General features: G+C 35.0%; 2 protein-coding genes across 2 annotated transcripts; both read right to left on the reverse strand.

The window, feature by feature from the left end:
• Positions 1–919: 919 nt before the first annotated feature.
• LOC128224206 (microtubule nucleation factor SSNA1-like) lies at positions 920–6686 on the reverse strand. The gene is made up of 3 exons (XM_052933972.1): positions 6559–6686; positions 2860–3059; positions 920–2364 (listed from the first exon to the last, which is right to left on the reverse strand). The coding sequence occupies exons 1-3, from the start codon at positions 6608–6610 to the stop codon at positions 2263–2265; spliced, it is 354 nt and encodes a 117-aa protein (XP_052789932.1). The 5' UTR covers positions 6611–6686; the 3' UTR covers positions 920–2262.
• Positions 6687–16064: 9378 nt separating this feature from the next.
• Positions 16065–19581, reverse strand: LOC128224546 (E3 ubiquitin-protein ligase TRIM9-like). Its single transcript, XM_052934420.1, has 2 exons — positions 19459–19581; positions 16065–19097 (listed from the first exon to the last, which is right to left on the reverse strand). Exon 2 carries the CDS (start codon positions 19086–19088, stop codon positions 16698–16700), a length of 2391 nt encoding a protein of 796 aa, XP_052790380.1. The 5' UTR covers positions 19089–19097; positions 19459–19581; the 3' UTR covers positions 16065–16697.
• Positions 19582–19865: the final 284 nt, after the last annotated feature.

The raw sequence follows: 19865 nt of genomic DNA on the forward strand, positions 1-19865 counted from the left end.
AAATCTCTATTGCTTATCCACATAGTCTACTTGTTAACTGATGTATGGCATTTGCATTTAATATCGCTTTACCCTGTGTTCAAATACTAAAATTTTATTTTACACAAACATCAGATGGAACCACATGGATTAGAATCACTGCAGCTTTCTGTAACATTTTCATCAATCTTTTACAGTAATTCGTCAATTGCTACAATTTATCTGATCAATAATCTACTTGATAGAAGATGATATAATTAATATTTGTCATAGAAATGTCTGCTTCATGGCAGGAAAAAATGAAAAATGTCTCGAATGCATATCAGTAATTTTGGTTATTGATTTTGACCTTAATTCTTCTCACCTTTAAGCATGACCTTGACCTATAACCTATATCTAATGCATTACCATCATCATTGTTAACATTTCAAAGCCGTCCCCATATAACAATATTACAGTACAAACCGGTATAAAATATACACAATTTTGACCATTTTACCCCTGAGTTTGCCTTATGGCGTACAGATAAAAATCATTTGCATAACACCATCTTATTGGTGAGTTGCCATGTTATTCTGATTTTTTTTAGTGCGACCTTAGTTATGTATGCACAGACCTCCCAAAATACAATAAACAAGATGCTAGTTGTTACTCCACAATTAAGGGATTACATTTTGTGAATGAAAATACCACATGGTTGTATTATCCAATTAATTACCTTGACCGCCTGACAAATAACCTCAGACAAGCGAACAGTCAGAGAGAGGCTCCCATTCTTGTCATGTTGATTGTATAATTGTCATTCCTGCAGTGACTTGGTATAAAAGAGAGTGCCATTCATTGCATGTGTTCAGTGCATTCATTTATTTATACTATGCCATTATGATGACTCCGTCAAGCTCTCAGGAAAAGGCACAAAAAACAGCTCGAAAGTCCACTGTAATGGTTTTTGGTTTATTTCTACAAACTGGGTCGATACAAAGCAAAAAATAATTATATAAACATGTACACAAACATATTTCATTGGATGTATATAAAACACTGTCGACAGTGGAGAGAATGAAGTCTAGAGAATACTGAAAGAAACACCAATGTGTCTGCACTTAGCGAAATCAGAGAAATTTTGTGACCATATAGGCTTTTCTTATAACATTCACTAACATACTATCTTCATTATACCTTACAGTAAAGGGTACAAAGATTTATTTCTGCGCGCTTATTGCAAGACAGTTATATCTCAACATAGATATACAAGGCATTACAAAAGTCTTGTACTAAGCCAGGAAACTGCTTCGTATGTTCATATCTTTTGAAACAGTAAGGCACTAGTCTGATATGACGTACAATCTACATATCATGACAAACATGCATGTATCTGCTAATCACTTAAAGTCTACATGTACATCTAGTATGTGTGTTTACTTAGTTGAAATAGACAGAAAGATTACATTTCCACAATAAACAACGAACAAACCCCAACAGTACAATGACTTAGAACCACAATTATACTGAGGAACAGTTGCACTGGTTACAAAGTATCACAATAGGTTTGGCCCCAAAACTTAGGGAATTGTCTTAAATTATTTACAAGTCTGTACAGTAAGAAGCTACAACTTAGACAGGGAAATTTTCTTTAATCAGTATAAGCTTTGAATAATTCATCATGAATCTTAAAATGTCAGAAACCAAAATTCTGTTCTTTCAATGTTTTGTTTTAATTTATTATTTGTAAAATTAATTTCAAATTTAAGAAAATTCAAACAATATAATTCTTCTCAGTTCTTTTCATTTAATAGTGTTGAAATCATTGAAAACAAGAAATTCAAAAACATTAAGAATGTTTTTTTGTAAGTGAAAACATTGGGACAACAACAAACAGAAACAAGGAGGGATAGTGAGTGAGGACACACATCAACATTCAGTGACAATTGATAATAATGTACACAAATACAACCTTACTAGGAACATCAACAGAAACATTTCACTTTTGTCGAGAGAAGTCCCACTGGAACTTTAAACAAATTTTAATAGATGTAAACATCCTTTGAAATACTATATATAGAAATAAATGACCTTGGATTGCAATTTTTTGTTTAAGTTTGTTTTTTTTATCTGAGGATTCTTTTCTTTTTTTAAACTGACGTGAGATCAGAGATAATAGCTCCAATCATGAATAAAGAGACTTTTGGGTTCAATACATGTATAAAGGTTGTTCAAAATCAGTTAATGTGCCTTACAAAGTATGTCAAATTAACAGTTATATAAATGCTTTCAATTGGCCAATCAGGATAAGGCAGTTCCGCTTGATTTCACTGTGCCTTTTTCTCGTAAGCTCTGGGATTCTCTTTTTAACAGGTTTAGTAGGGTCTGTGAACTCTCCAGAATCTAAAATAGAAATGAGCATTCACCAATAAAGTAAAAGACCATTAACAATTTATGTATTATGATATTCATTAGTACACTTTTCTTAGACTCCCTGTATGCTTACAATGCTATTGCAGAGTCTAAGACAACTCCATCGTGATAAGTAATCAAAATCCTTGTATCTTAAGTTCAGACACGCTTTAGTATCTCTTTTATTTTAAATTCATTTTATGTCAGATCGATACATTTTTCTTCTAAAATGATTGGTTAAAAAACCTTTTAATACCTGTTAAAGACAGGCTTTACCTTAAATTCATGTTTTAAAAAGTTTTAACTGGGTATCAAACAATGCTTTTTGTTTTCATGTCAGTTCTCAAAGTACAGAAACCCATGTTTAACCTCGCAAAATTAGTGTTAAAAGGCTATAACATGGAAGTTATGATCAGATATTAACGGTACTACAGATAGATCTGCTTGCAGACCAGTGCTTGTATTGGTGTATTACGTATAACAAACCTTCATGTAGGCGCCTTCAGTTTCAGCTATGGTTCTGTCAAACTCATTTCGTGAAGCCATTTTTTTACTGAGACTTTCATTCACTTTTGCTAGCCGCTCTGTGAGGATTCTGATGTCATTCTGTAGCTTTTGTTTTTCTTCTTCTTCCTGAAGGATCTGCTTGTGAACCTCATCTCGCTTTCCACAAAGGTCGTTGATACCTGGAAAAGTAAGTTATTTGGGCTTTTATGTTGTTGCTTTGTTAACACTAATATATTTATGTACATTAGCTGTAAAGCAAGCCTCAAACAGTCAAATGAGGCTATTTACAAATGTATTTTATTCAAACTAACCTGAAAAAGGATATTTCAATTTTGAAACACAACACTGCAGATTCAATGCTGAGCTTCAGGACCCTTTGTAAACATTGAAATTACAACTGTTGAACGTTGTGAGTTCTTGTTTCTTATTTAGAGTTGAACAACGATATTTCAACATTGAAAATAATGTACAGTCAAAGTTTTGTATCAACATTGCAAATTATAACCTTATGTATTCTTGTTTCTTAGATAATGTTCATAAAGGTCTGCCCAGGCACATAAGAGCTCTGCATTGTGGCTTGACTCTGCCATGACGTCATCATGACTTACTTTTTTGTATGACATTTATACTGACATGAGATAGAAAAGATTCCAAGTTACAGTTATATTAGCATAGTTGAAAAACTAGAGAAAGATACAAGGAGATCCAGATGCAAACCATTAGTTCTTTTTCAAAGACACCTTAAGTACAACATTGAAACTGCAACATTTGAAATCACATTGTCTTTTCAAATTTCAAATTCATTCATTAATGAACATGTATGTGCCAGTTGGGATCGGTCTAAGAATCCCCACCTCAGAGTGCTTGTGCCATTGTTTTTAAAACTTGTGTGTATAATGGCTCACTGGTCATGCTCTGCATGGTAATGACCAGCCGGTAGCGCCTGTTTATTTCAAATGAACCTCAGTATTATAAATCTTGCATTAATGTATGTCTAAAAGAAAACCTGGGAGGAAATGTGCACCTAGTGTGGGGCTTCCACCCACGACCGCTGGAAAACAAGCACATGGCACTCTAACCAACTGAGCTAACCAGGCAGCTAAGCAAGACACGTGTAGGGGTCGTGCTAAACTGCTGACCGATTAGCTGACCATATAGGAATAGAAGAGATTTGCTGACGAATTGCTGACCATATGAACAAAGAAGTATTTTTTCTGTTTGTTTTGTTTGTTTTTAGTGTTTAAAATGTTTTACTGTTATATGAAATGATTAATTGAATTGACGACTGTTCTTTTTTGCTATTCCAAGAGCGTTTCGTTGCAGATAGATGTCTTTTTATCATTAAAAGATAGAAAAAAACTGTCTACATCCATGCCACACCACGTGGAGGCGCTCTTACCATGGCCCATTTTTGTTTGAGTAAATGAGCTAGTGAGTAGTGATTGATTGATAGATTGATTGTGTGAGTGAAAGAGTTATTGATAGTGAGTGATTGATTGAATGGGTGTGCTAGTGAATAAGTGAACGAAGCATATGTTACAGTGTGCTTGATGAATGAATAATGAAAGATTCAGTTAAACAAGGATTTATTTTTTGACCTATTGATTGATTGATTGATTGACTGACTGACTGCTTGATGTTTTTTGAAATCATTTAGTGGTAGATCACTGCCGGGTATGCTCTCCGCTGTGCTCGTCGGCATTATATCAATGGCAGAAATCGCAGTATCAATGTTTTATATATATAAATGATAAATATATCATAGTCCATTTTCCTTATATTTACATTGGTCAGCTAAGAATTTGAGTTTTCCTATACGTTACATTGGTCAGCACTATGCAGTGAACCGTGAAGTTGACTGACCATATAGAAACAGTACAACTTTGCAATATCGAGTTCCCCTATACGTTACATTGGTCAGCTAAGAAATTGGTCAGTAACTTTTCAATACCAAGTTTTCCTATACGTTACATTGGTCAGCACTATGCAGTGAACCGTGAAGTTGACTGACCATATAGAAACAGTACAACTTTGCAATATCGGGTTTCCTTATACGTTACATTGGTCAGCTAAGAAATTGGTCTGTAACTTTTCAATACCGGGTTTTCCTATTCGTTACATATTGGTCAGCTAAGATTTAAGAACTCCTCTCTATCATTGAGTAATAGTTAGCGGCATATAAAATAAGTAAACAAGACAACTAAGTTTCAATGCTATAATAACAAAATCAATTTGATAATAATTGGTCTGTTACAAATCCTTAACTCGTATTACTTTTTCATTTATTAACAATATCAGGCCATCAATCGGGTTAAAGGTAAAAATATTTGTCAATGACATAATGCCTACATAACAAATTTATTAAGTATTTAGTCAACAACTTAACAATGTATCATAACTTTCCAATATCGGATTTCCTTATACGTTATATTGGTCAGCTAAGAAATTAGTCAGTAACTTTTCAATGTCGAGTTTTCCTGTACGCATATTGAGTAAATATAATATAATCTTCTTTCTCACTTATCGACTCCTTTGGCACCAACGGATAAAATTCCAAACTTTTATCCAGGAAATCACGCGCTTTAAATCCAGAGTATGAAAACACGGGACACTTGGTTAAATTGCCTAAGTATTTCGCCTGCGAATGTCCAACAATCAAAGCCATAATGAAACTATTTGAAAACACAAAGTCCAGCTAAAAAAATATTTCACTATATGAGCACGCAAAACTGCACTAGACAAAATCCTTTTAATTTTACAAATGGAATCACACAAATTACAGAAAAAATAATGAAAAATACGGCAATATTTCGGAGTTAATTTTGCAACGACTATGAAAGTGATATTCTCGACCAAGAAAATGAAATATATACTTATCAAACTTTAATCATTAGCAACAGTTTGCCTATGATTGCCTTATTATTCACAAAATAACTTAGAACATACAACAGATTAAAGAGAAATAAGTTCTTAATTAAAATTATCAATACCGATTTGGCAAACACCATTCTTTTGATCGTTCTTTGATGTAGTGCAGATAGTTTTTCACAGGTAGTGAAGCTAACATTTAAAGCTACATTAACAATTAAAAATATTGCTTTCAAATAATTGTACTGTACATCGTTATTAAAACCGTGATATTGTTCACATGTTTTCAACAACCCAGAAAAAAATAACTCATTGAAATGCAATTTCCCCCCAAAAAACCCCGACAACTATCCGTCTATTCTTACACTTTTAAGGAGTATATAAAATAAATTTAACATAATATGTCTTGAAAGATCTTAAACATCAAAACTTTTTTTCAATTGTTTTCCTTCTTTGTCTATATGGTCAGCAATTGGTCAGCAACTCTCTTCTATTTCTATATGGTCAGCTAATCGGTCAGCAGTTTAGTATTGACCCACGTGTAGACTATTATAATGTGTGTGGACATAAACAAGTTGCTTTCAATTCATTTGGAGCAAAAAAAGATCACCCTAAACTAATGGGGCTTTCACATTCTATGAAACCAAGGTGTTGAATCATAAAGTACTGTTTCTTTACGAATTCATCATTTAGTCATTAACAAATTTCAAAGGAAACAAAAAAAATAAAATGTCAAAAATTGACTGCATTTTAAACGATTTCCAGACAATATTTTCAATGAAAATGTCTCAAAATAAATTATATACTTACATTTAACAAGTTCATTGTTATAGCTCTGCAGAGCAGCTCCTTGTTGAGACATTTTGGTAAAAAAACGTGACTTGTTTTTAAATTTCAAACCTGTCAAGACAAAATTTTGTTTACAACGATACGGAAATGCGAACTACGTCATCAGTTTATGACAAAATCAGGGTCATCAACTCAATCTGTCACTAAGCGGGTTAATCCCCTTGAAACAGGCTACACAGCACTAATATCTTAGATATCTTATCATCACTGCAGAGTTGGTGTTCGTTATTAAATTTAACATTATCATAAAGATTATCTTGGACATTAAAGAATTACAATCCATTTAATTACTCGACTTTACGGCAATAATAATGGTATTTTTCTTATATATTCTACTATTCTGAACTATTTATTGCAGTGCACAAACTGAATTATAGCGGAGATGAGGCGCATGCGATATTCGCTCTACATGTATACACTTGTTAAAGTACAGTTGTTGTTTAAACGTGATTATCGGTAAAAATATGCCAAAGAATTAATCAATCAAACCATTTCAGAGATAAAATAGCCAACATTTTATCGGGAGGGAACAATCCAACGCCAAAACCACAATCCACATTTAGACTACTAGTATATATTTTTTCAATGGCAGATGCACCGTTGTATTATATCAACATCAATACTATACAAACACTATCCATATATAAATTAACAACCACTATCCTCGTCTTTTAAAATTTGACATAAGTAAACTGCAATTCTGTTTATGACATTTCACTGCATCACCTGGTGACTGTATGCATGTATTTGATTAACTTGACAACATAGGTAAATTGAGTTCGCCGCGTAAAGACGTATATATCCATCGAGACCGCATAACCGAGACGGATGCATATTCATCAACCCAACGAGACGTGACACAGGTCACTAGAAAGGCGTCTTATTGTAATATGTCTTTTGTTATATGCCTCATTCGATTATTTTCTAGTTTTATTGACCACTGTTCGTAGTCTTAACAAACGGAACTGAGCTCAGCTTTTTCACGACATTTCCTTGAGAATCTATTCCGGAAATGACGAAATCAGTCGCATTAATGATCAAGTTATTGCATTTAATATTGAATATATCTTGGTGCCAAAATAAACATGAATTGTTTTTTTACATGTACACATATATTCTAAAGTGTTGATCCGGCTATAGACATATTTATAAACTAATAGATAGTTTAATTATATCTATAAACTTATTATTCAATTTAACTAGTCCTTATAACCACTAACGATAAATGCTAAAGATTCATCTCCTATGCAGCTGGGCTTGACAAATAAATTGTAAACATTTGAAGAAAACACCAGGGTCTCCTCGAATCCGACATTTAGATGCAGAGTAGAGCACATTTCTGAACAATTTTCAAAAGGTTTCAGCTGCACATCCAATATTCCCCTGTGTACCAAAACAGCAACGAATGGAGAGCCTATGTCGATTTTCCTGTAAACCTTTGCACCAAAATCAGAGCATATAATGGCAAAGTTGGACGATGTTAACTGAATATTTGGTTCAAAGAATGTGGGTCTCTGGTAAAACGCCCTAAATGCTTTAATGGTCTCTTCCTCGCAATTTTCCCACAATGCGTAATATGACGTCACTTCCTGTCTAGATATTTTCATCATCATGTCCCAGAGGTCCCGAGCGCGTGATTTCAAACTACCCCTGTATTGACATGGGTGAAACATAGAAAGTGTTTCCGAAGATACGAAATCGCTAACAAAGTTCGGAACATCATAACTGTGGACGTTTTGCATCTCGACTGCCGCTTTGGAATTAACTATGAAAGGAATTTCATTTAAAATCAAATAGTTGATTTTCTCTTGTATTGACTCCGCTTGTTTTTCATTCCATTTAATATTTTCAACAGATTCGATAGTCTCACATCCGTCACAGGTCGAATCAAAATCAGGAATGACGTCCTCGATGATCTCCGGATTATCCAGAAAACATTTTCTATTATAAATTGCATTAAAATCCACAATTTTCGCAAACGATGTCATCATTTTTCTGCTACTCCATAGTGCGAATTTCCTGCCCGATTTAGAGTTACACCAGATAAGTGAAAACAGACCAATTACAACAGCGACGGTTAGTTTATGTTTGAAAAATATGATTAAATTAGAAGAAAACTTCATCTTGAAAAGTATTGGAACAAAACGGATAGAAAAGAAAAATTTACTTCAACGGAATTGTTCAGACTGAGAAGCCACTGTGAGTCTCAGGCAACTTATGAATTTCTCCTTTACTCTTCATTCAGTAATGTAATAATCGGTTTCATTAAATATACGCCATCGTGCGTTAAATTAATTCCTGAAACCCATATAATTAATCTGCAATGATGAAGTGGTTGTCACATCGAACGGAGACATATGGATGACCCTTTCCGATCTCGTTAGGATAATGATCGAATATAAACGAGCAAGGAGGGGCTAACACTAAGTCTATCGATCTTAACAACTCGGCCATCTCCGGCAAGCTTCGAGATAGACAATTCCTATTGGATACTGGCCGAGGTATTCCGATTGTAAGTCATTAGAATTTATTAAGTAATTTCTTTGGGAATAACTTATTCACGAAGAAATTACTTAAAAACACTCTAACCTATACATACAACTAAACGTTATTTATAATTTGAAGTTATTATTTGTTATCCCCTATGTTGGGACATACTGGGAAACGTAAGAACATTTATTTTTATTCTCATTTGATACGTCTTTCGAGTATTTACGATGAATTGCCAAATTGCTTTTTATGTTGTTTTTACGAGTGGTTTGTGTGTGATAATCGAAAAATGTTGTTTGATCCGATTATCGAATTGAAAATTGTCCAATTATCAAACAGTTACATAACCTCTAATTCTGTGATGCTGGTGCCTTAATCTTATGAGTAGGTCCACTGCAAACATATTTATCCAAGAAAATTGAGGTGTGCTTCATTTAGGTGCTTTATATTTTATGTTCTTAGTCGATTTACAGTCAGTCATTTACTTGTTAAATCAATAAAACCATGTTTAAACATAATTCATGATTTTGATTGGGAATGGAATAAGTGTATGAAAATATCTAAGTTCAAAAACTGTTTTTTTTTTCGAAACCTAGTAAGTAATAAAACTGTGAATATATGTTTTATATTGCGTTGTCAGATAGAGATAAAAAATGAACAATTATGCTAATGTTATTAAACCTCATTGATAAAAATATTATCATGTTATATATTCCTCCGTCAATTAGCAATTAAACCTCATTCATGAACATATGTGTTAAATAATGCTCCGTCAACAAATATGTTGTACATTGCTTCGTCAATTAGTAATTTAACCTTATTTATGAAATACGTGTTATATATTGCGCCGTCAGTAAGTAATGGAACCTCGTTCACGATTATTTATGTTGTTTATATAATTGCATAAGCTGGCTTGTGAATGATGTTCTTATATAATGTGTAAATATTGGCACAAGTCAGAAATCAAGTGCTTGTGAACCGGCTTGCCGCACCGGATCGCCTGGTGTTTACCAACTGGGCTTGCTCCCGTAGATTTAATAGAACTGTATGTTTAAAAATACCTTTTGCGATATGTTAAATTTTAAGCTAATGTTTTTTTTTAATGTATGGTAAACTGTTTGAGGCACATTTGAAAATATTACATACTATTGAACTATATACAATATTACCTCTGGCTATGTCATTTGCTTGAAAGATGGTTATCAGTAAATGAAGTAGTGCATACCTTTCATTTATTCAAAGCTTTGAAATAAGAAACAAACAAAATGGCAAACATGGAAAGAAGAAGGTATTTCATTTTATTTTAATTTTTCTCATTCAGTCATTCATTCGTTCGTTCATTCATTCCTTCATTAACTCAAATATATATAACTTATGATATTTATCTGTTTATTTATTTATTTGTCCAGTCCATCATTATTTATCATGCGCTGTTCATACCTTAATACATCATATCAAATTGTTTGTTATACCATTTGTTAATTCTTAAGTTGTATGCATTAATTTGTTTTTTGTTCGTTCGTTCGTCCGTTCGCTCGGTCGTCCGTACGTTGATTCGAGTATGTATCTATCAATTTATTTAATGGTTAATTTTTGTGTTTTATTTTTTGCCTAATTGATCCTAAGTAGCCTTTATCAGAGTCCATATGCTACTTTACGTTCACAAATACATCTTTGAGAACATAATATCTGAAAAAATATGAACTAGACATAGAAGATGTTATAAAGGGAAAGGTTGGAATCAGTCAGGCTTTGAAAAGGAGCAGGTTGCTTAGGGAGACAAGAGCACTTTAAACATGAAAACGTTAGGAATTGTGTTTAATTATGCACCAGTCAATTGTAACCACGGCCCCCTCGGGGATAGCAGGGGAAATGGGCCGTGTTTTTACCTTCCAGATGACCCCACAAGGCCGGGAGAATGCGGTGGTTTTGTGTTCGCAAAAATATAGTAGGGAATGGGCCTAACCTAGGGACCCTGGGGTGCGGGGGGCATTTGGCGGGGATTTTACCAACTGTTCGTCCCCGCAGGGCGGAGATTTTACCCGGGGTTGGCTGGAACCGAAAGTCAAAGTCCCCGCTATTCCCCGGATCTGGGGGGGGGGGGGGGGCGTGGCTACAATTGACTGGTGCATTAAAGTAGCATTAGGTTTCAACCTCCAAATATGTATATGTGTGTATGTATGTATAACCTTATTTGAAATGTTAAAAAAAGAAGAAGCAGTATTTGACAGTCTTAAGCATGTAATTCTATGACGGAAGAAGGGTGCACATGCAGGTCTCCATGAGCACAGACCATGTGCTACCAAAACAGGACAGAGTGCAGTACCATTCCATAACTCTTAAGCTAAAACCCTATGGTATGTGTTAATCGTGAATGTCATATCAATTGTTTATATTTCAGGTTTCGTTCAGGAAATACAAGGTGGACTACCGCTAAATACAAGACAGTTGTGATCCTTGTAACAATGCTTTCTGCTTGGCTTACAATCAAACTGACAACTTCAGTTGTGAACTACCATAAAGAAATATCGGAGGCAACACAACTACAACAAGAATATGTTAACGAAGCATTAAAAGCGGATGAATTAGATATTGTTAATGTCAATGATAATGAAATACACGTTTATAAAGATGAAGAGTATTTTGAGCACGTTGAGTCAAAGAGCACACCAATACCTCTAACTCATGATGATATAATGCTGGCTGTAAATGCAAATGAAGACATTGACGATTTATGGATTTCAACAACAACGGCTCTTCCGAGTGAAAACTCGACAGTTGAGGACGAATACAAAGCAGAGGGGCTAGAAGACATTTTTGAAGGAATTGATGGAACACAGAAGCATGATTCAGAAGAAAATAACGGCTTTGACGATGCCGATGAAGAAGTAAACGACATAAATGGTGTTGCGGACGATGGAACATCTGACGAGTTTTCTACTCCACCTACAATTAAACATATTTTTGATGAGATGACTGGAGATGAGTCAGACTTGGAAGTAAATAAAAACGACTTAGATGTGCCGACAACTGTAGAAAATCAAATGGATTTAGACAAATTAAATGTCGAATCGCAGCATTTTAGTTCTGTATCCAACACGAACGTTAACAAAATGGATATCAATGATACTAATGGTTTAGATGCTGAGAAAGACAGGCGAGACTTAGGAGAGAGTACATTTGCCAATGATGTACTAAATAGAGAGGATACCAAACCTGGAATGTACGACCAAGGTGAAACCATTCCAGATGATGAAAATAATAACATAAACAATATCGACTTAATAGATGAACTTATGAAACAGCTTAATGAAGATACAGAAAGTAAATAAACTCCACTTGATGGGAATTTGAGTTATTTTAGCTGTTTCTTAAATGCTTGAGTGGAAATGCTATATACACAATTCCCACGTTCCATAATTTTAATGTGTTATTCTAAACTCTTATAGCTGCACTCTCACAGATTGAACGTTTTGACATTTTTTTTGTCTTGGAACGGGCCAAATTTTGCGAAAATGCATGGAAACCAGTAATATAAGACTACTGACAAAAATCAGATCGTAGATATTTGTATATGGGTTCAACAATTGATGTTTTATGCATTTTTCTTAAGCCGTTTGTAACGGTATAAGCCATAAAACATAAATTTTCAAATAAGATTGCTGACAAAAAATTAGATCGCAGATTTTTATATTTAAGTTAAAAAAACAACATGATTTATGCATTTTCTTTAAACCGTTAGTAACGGTTTAAGCCATGAAACATTAATTTTCGAACGGAAATATGAAAATCTACGATCTGATTTTTTGACAGCAATCTTTTATCATTGGTTTGCAGATATTTACGCAAAATTTTGCTCTTTCCAAAACAAAAAATAAAAAAGTTGTAAAAACGATATATCTGTGAGAGTGCAGCTTTAAACATTGGAATGAAAATAATTTATATACAAAATTCCCACGTTCCATAATGAATATAACGTAACATTGGATTCTTAAGTGTTTTTGTTAATTATTAACAAAATGTAATTGTCGGGTCTCTAGGCATACATACCACATATAGCGCCTTTAGCTATACGTAATTATCGTTGACAATTTATTAATTATTTTGTCAACAATCTTGCATTGTTTGATTTGCTTGTTTAATAGATGTACAAGATAAAGCAGTGTAGTGTGACAGGTAACCGTTTACAAACCTATAACTGATTAGGCCTAAAAAAATATATGTCCGTTTCGGGTAACCCGACCCTACCTATAAAAATGCGCCGATCCTCACTATTTTTTTCCGTTTCTGAGCAAAAATAATATTCGTTAGCGAATAGAGAGTTACGAAGGGCGGATAAATGCAGATTTTAATCATAATTATTGTTATGACTGCTATGCGCAAGAAAACACTCTGAACTTACGATAGATTTTGAAAAAAAATCATAAAAAAAAAAAATCCCTACCTAGAAATTTTGGGAAGGTTACCCTAAACAAACATTTTTTTGGCCTTATTAAAAACAAACCAGCATCATTGTAAGACATAGTAGTTTTCAATGAAAAACTTATGATACAGCTTTATAATACTATTTATTAGGCTAAACGATTTATATACACAGGGTTGATGTTTTGTAAGATATACGAATTTGTGATATCCATTTCACTGTTATAAACTGTAAAAAGATCAGTATGATAGGTTCGATTGTTTCGAAATTTTAACCCGTTTATATCAAACTTCAGCGAAAACACAAGGCTGGGACACAATTTCGGACAAAATTTGGTGCGCTTTTCTGGAACTTCTATTAATTATCATTTAATATATTTTCAAGCATAAAATAAAAACTGGTTTATTTTTGTGTAACATCGTAAAATATTTCATATATTATTTCAACATCATAAGTAAATATTTCACTGGTGACGTATGCACTAGCGACATGTAGATTTTGTTGCTCACTCGCCGAGATATTATAAGTATCTTCTATGGCCGAGAGTGTAAGATAGGTTCATTCCGACCCGAGTGTAGGGTGTTTTGCGGAAACGAAGTTTACCGAGTTTCCGCAAAACACCCTGCGCGAGGGTCGGGATGAACCTATCTTACACGAGCGGCTATGGTTGATGCTTTTTCTCCCACCTCAGTTTAACAAAATTAAGTAAAAATGTATTTTTTGCTGGAACTCTTTTGTGCTTAGTGAAAATAATTGCGTATGGATATGCGATAGCACGTGGTTGTCATGGATATGCGCGAAGTGATTCGGGTTATGTTAACAGTCAATTCGATCTTTAAATAGTTCGGAGGAGAGTGATTTCTTGAAATGTGCGTGAAAATGTTTAATAGTGACATTTGAAGCGAGAAATAATTAACTAGCGTTCAAAATATTGCGACAAGGTTTCCATGATGCTACCGACGACAGTCTTCAACAAGAGAGTTAATTATAATGTGACGGCCGTTAAAAAGGAGTTCCATACGGGCATTTTATCTTCGCCCGTGGGCAAGATAAGAATATCTAGCATGGTTAAATTATTGGATCTACTTATCTGAGGTGGGAGAAATTGCGATCTTACACTACAACAAACAATTCTCCTCTCAGACTGTATGTTCTAGCTGTTAAAAGTAGGTAATATTTTTTTCATGAATTATGCTTTGTTTGAAATGTTGGCACATTGCTTGCTAGAACCGCGCGTCACTTATTTATTTATTAATTCCATTAATTGTTTTGATCATGTAATGAGGAATACGTTTGTGTTCAAATTTCTTAATCAATGTGTTGAATCTTGAATCTTAATATTTGCCATATTAAATGTAGATACGTGTGTTCTTACGGGTCATTATCGTTACACTAGACAATATATAGATATGCTTTATCATATGTTTTCAAAGGAAATAAATTATATTTGTAAAATATACCGCGTTTTATATCATACTGTAAATAAAGACACGCACACGTCAAGATGTAAATATAGTGTACTTTTTTAAAATGTATTTAATAATAATATTTCAATAAAACAGATGTGAAAATATTCGCAATAAGATGTTTGTCGGCGAAACGGCAACAATGTCGAGTCTGTCAGCGTTATTAAACAGTTCTGAAAAAGGTTGCCGTTTTCGGCCTTGAATGCAATGGCAACATATGAACATTCGGAGCAACATATGAACATTCGGAGCTAATTTGTTTTGATGTATATATGATTGCAATGCATGAATACATTACAGCCCGGACAAGTCAAAATAAAAGGAATTTTGACCAATGACATTTGAGTGTGACCTAAAGACATTCTTGCATGCAAAAAGCTGTTTTCTCAGGGTTGACATTTCTCTGAGTTCAAATCAGGACAAGCCTAAGTAGGACGGTCGTTTGGGCTGGTGGACGGACGGACTGGCGGACGAACGCATGGACGGTCGGACGCCTTTTTATCGAGATGCCATTGTGACAACTGTGTCGAGCTTACCGTCAAAGGGCTAGAAAATAACAAAATGAAACGTCAATATAAAAGCAACACCACTACATATAAAACGCCTATGTGCCGTCATTGGTTACCGTTAACACTATTATACTCAATTCCATGAACTTTAAACATGTAAATATGTAATTTGGCCTCAAGAGGCCAGTTACCAGTGTCATTATGATCTCTTTCTAAGTACATACATTTTTGGACCGGCTATCGTGCTCGACTCCTCGACTTATTTCGGTTAAGATGCAGCGTCAGTATATTTTATATGAGAATAGAAGGAAAAATGTTCGGGACCATGCTCCGGCCTCGAGGGACCGCTGGTTCTCGAACGACCGCCTGTTCGAGCGACCGCAGTTTAACTGTACATACATATTTTTTGAGTAAATCAAATACGAATGTTTTCTATTTGTAAAATGGAATAAACGTTGTAGTATTTTTAGTATGGATGATACACAAACTCATAATAATTGCTATGAAACAGAACAACTGTTTCTAACTGAGTTTAAAATATAAACGTGTAAGATATACGAAGAAATACATTTTTAATAATGACTTTTATATAACACTAGTAACATTTAAACTATTGAAATAAACGTTTTGCGATAATGAGTAAGAAAAGCGACCATATTAAGAACAATCTAAAGATGACTCATTTTCAGTAACGACACCAAAATCCCATGTGTATACATACACAATATATCAATATTTACCGTAATTTGAATTACAGTAATACAATGGAAATGATTCGGAACACCTCGGCCATTTTTCATAAAAAACAATCCACAATGTCAGAAATCTTAACATTTTACTACGCTGCAAGTAGATCGCGTATAGTCATTTCAATTTAGCAGTTAAACTTTATGACTTAAGTCTAAGGAATATTAATCATTTATGTAACAAAACACTCCACTGGCAATCAATTTAAACTTTGTAATACAAAATATACTTTAAACACTACATTTATTTATTTATTTTGTTTAAACTTTTACGAACTACTTCTACATATGTGCCGGAATACATCCGAGATTGTTTTCTATGGAAAATGGCCGAATAGTTCCGAACGAATGGAAACTACAACTCAAACCGTATGGCCAAACATATTACGAAGATCATGTTAATGGCACAAGGTCTATCGAACACTAAAAAAGTGCTACATGTAAGTGCATGGAGATGTACAATATGTTATGCAAGACTGTACAGTTTAACAATGTCTTGGTCCCCTTGCGTGACAAGTAATTTCTTTTCTCGTGGTTCGAACGCTATTGCTCGCGGATACGTGATGTGTTCCCCAGTTATCAACACCTTCACTCGCTCACCGTTCGGTGATACAACGTGTACACTATTGGATGTTGCACCGCAAACGTAGATGTTTCCGTCGGTATCTAACGCTATTCCTGCTGCGTTCCCCAAATCCATGGCAGAGTAAGCGAAATTCAGTTCTCCCGTTTCCTTCAGGTTCACCACGCACCCAAGACGTTCATCGGACACGTAGATCTGTGATGCTTTGGGTGTGCATGCGACGTAAACAGGTTTGGAGAAGAGAGTAAAACCGTCATCATCGACGCAAACATAGGTCAGCTCTTTTCCACCCATGGAGAGAACTTTCAGATTCGGTGGATCACCATCGTAAGTTACAGTCAAAATCTTTCCTTCAGTGTGACAGATACCAAAGCATGGCTCATCTGTGCCGATTGAACGAACAAGACTCATGAAATTTCCATCTATAGAGACAAACTGGATGCGACATTCTGCGGGGAGGGAAACAGCTACTTCTTTTTCTGTGATTCTGGTAACATCCCATGGTTTCGATGACAGACTTAGTTCAGTAATTGGATTGAAGTTGCTTGTGAATAATTTGAGCTTTCGGTTTGTCCGATCTGCAAGCAGAATTCGGCCATCGGTAAGAAAAAGAGCGCCGGTAAACCAGCAGTCATTTGAATCGTCATCAGATCGGGCACAAAATTCTCCTATCTCATTAGCGTTTTTACCAACAAGTGTATAGGTTGGTTTGACGGCTTTCGCTTTTGTGGTAAAGCTTTGTAATCCCAATGTTGCAGCAAGTTTCGGAGGCGGTGGTAACTTTGCCGGTGTGGTGTTGACATCAATTCGTCCAAACTGGTTCAAGCGTGTCATAATTTGTTTAAGCGAATTATCCAAAGCGATATCGTAATCGACCGCACGAATCCTGGAGCATAAAATTCCAATGCTTTCTTCATAATACTCACACTCAGATTTAACTTTCTCGATTGTGGAGATTACTTGCGAGTTTGAACCATGCTGATCAGCTAGCGTCAGGAATTCCTTCGAATTCACCACACCAGACTGTATATCTCGACATTTATCAACCTCCTGTTTGATCTTTTTCGATTCCTGTTTATGCGTTGCATCAAGAATAGTCTTCAAATCACGTTCCATCTTCTCTAGCTGAGATATGATATGCTTCTTCACATTTATGAATTCATCCATCAGTTTTCCTTTCTTATTGTCAAGCTTCCTGATCAGATTTGATCGGTCTTTAAGAACAATTTCAACGTGCTCTCGGTATTTCTGAAGCGCTGTATCAAGTGACGATATCTCGCCCACTTCCTTTGCTTTCGTAGCGGCATCTGCGACAGGTACCGTTCTTTCACAGTGCTTATGGTTTTCAACAATACACTGCGAGCAACATAACTGCGAATGTGTGTAACAATATCTTTCCATAGTCTTGCCATCATGCAGAGAACAAAATTCTTCTTCAACTTTTAACGAATTAATCGCGTCAGCAAACTGTGCGGTGCTGAGAACCTTATGATTCCTGCAAGATCGCAGACCCTTGTGTGTAAGGGCACACGGTTCACACAAAGCATCCCTGCAAATTTTGCAATATGAATGAACTTGGGCAGACTTTTTGTTCCTTCTACATGGGTCACAAGATTTAGTTCCAAGTTTTAACGAATGAAGGTCTACCAAATCTGCCAATAAATTATTCTCTGGGAAGAGTTCAGCCCATCTATCAGGATTTGTCTTCGGTAGCTGTGGGGTTGTAGCAAATTTCTTGCAACAAGGACATGGAAATCCTTTTGCTCCGGTTTGATACGTCGGTCCTGTTGAAGTAGACAGGTGTTGTGGTTTAGGTCCACCCGCTGCTGTCTTAGTTAATTGAGTAGCCCTTGGTGTTTTGCCGGGCGGAACGGATTTCGAATCAGACTTTCCTTGTTGAGGTGACTTGCTCGGCTTTGGAGATGCACCTTGGGTCGGTGATTTTCCACCATGTGGGGACTTACTTCTTTGACCCGGCTTACCTTTGGCATCGCCAGGTTTTAGGGTATTACCTTGATGGTCCGCTTTCCCAGACGTTTCAGCAGCGTGCCCCTGTTTCGTTGGACTTTCTTTACGGGTAGATTTACCGTGTCCTGCTGTAGGTTTTTGTTCACTCTGTGTTTGCTGTCCACCATTTTGGACATGGTTGCTCAAGCAGTCCGAGCAGAACGAATGAAGACATGGCAACAACCGAGGGTTTGTGTAGTTCTTGGAACAAAGAGGACATGTGATCGTGTCCTCTTGGAACTGATACGATTTGGCTGGTTTACTCATGGCTATACTCTGCAAAGTAAACCCATTTTATAACAGTAAGTATATAAAAAAAATCTGTATTTCGCATATGTCGAATGTTCGTTAGCTCGAAGTATTTTCATAGGTCCCAACGACATCGACAAAACGAGTTTGGATTGTAAAACAATCAATTTCCTTTATAAATATCAAGATGTATTAAGATGTCTTCTCTTCACATTTGTTCTATTTAATCATGTCTTGTAAGTGTTAATCTCATGACGTTTTCAAACACGAAATATGCCGAGTAGTATGTGACGCATATCATTTATATTCTTATCATATATATGATCATTTTATAAACATGTTATTAAGTTTTTTTCTTTAAATTTCTGCAAATATAATTTAAACTTACGAAAGTCCATTTGTTAATGTTGATATAGATACGATTTAATATTTATTTCCATATTGAAATAAGTAATTTAAACGCACAAACTACATTTCTATGTACTTTAATACGACATCTCTGCTATTCAATAAATCGTCTTTATGAAAGTATTTGCATTTAAACACAGAAGTCAAACCATACCTTCATAGAACGCTGCATGGATGGTGGATTTTTAATAAAAAGAAAGATAGACTTTGATCGTCTTTCAATGAATCAAGTATAAAACCGATATTGGAATAAAATATTAATTTGATCAAGTATAAAGGCAGGTTTTATTTCAAGTTGAGTTTTTTGCACGGATTTATATGGTATGAAAATCGAAATACGATGATGAATAGAAGTATTCACTTTTTGCGTAAAATAAGTTAATGTAA

This window comes from Mya arenaria, chromosome 17 (assembly GCF_026914265.1).
Source record: "Mya arenaria isolate MELC-2E11 chromosome 17, ASM2691426v1".
Classification (NCBI taxonomy): Eukaryota; Metazoa; Mollusca; class Bivalvia; order Myida; family Myidae; genus Mya; species Mya arenaria.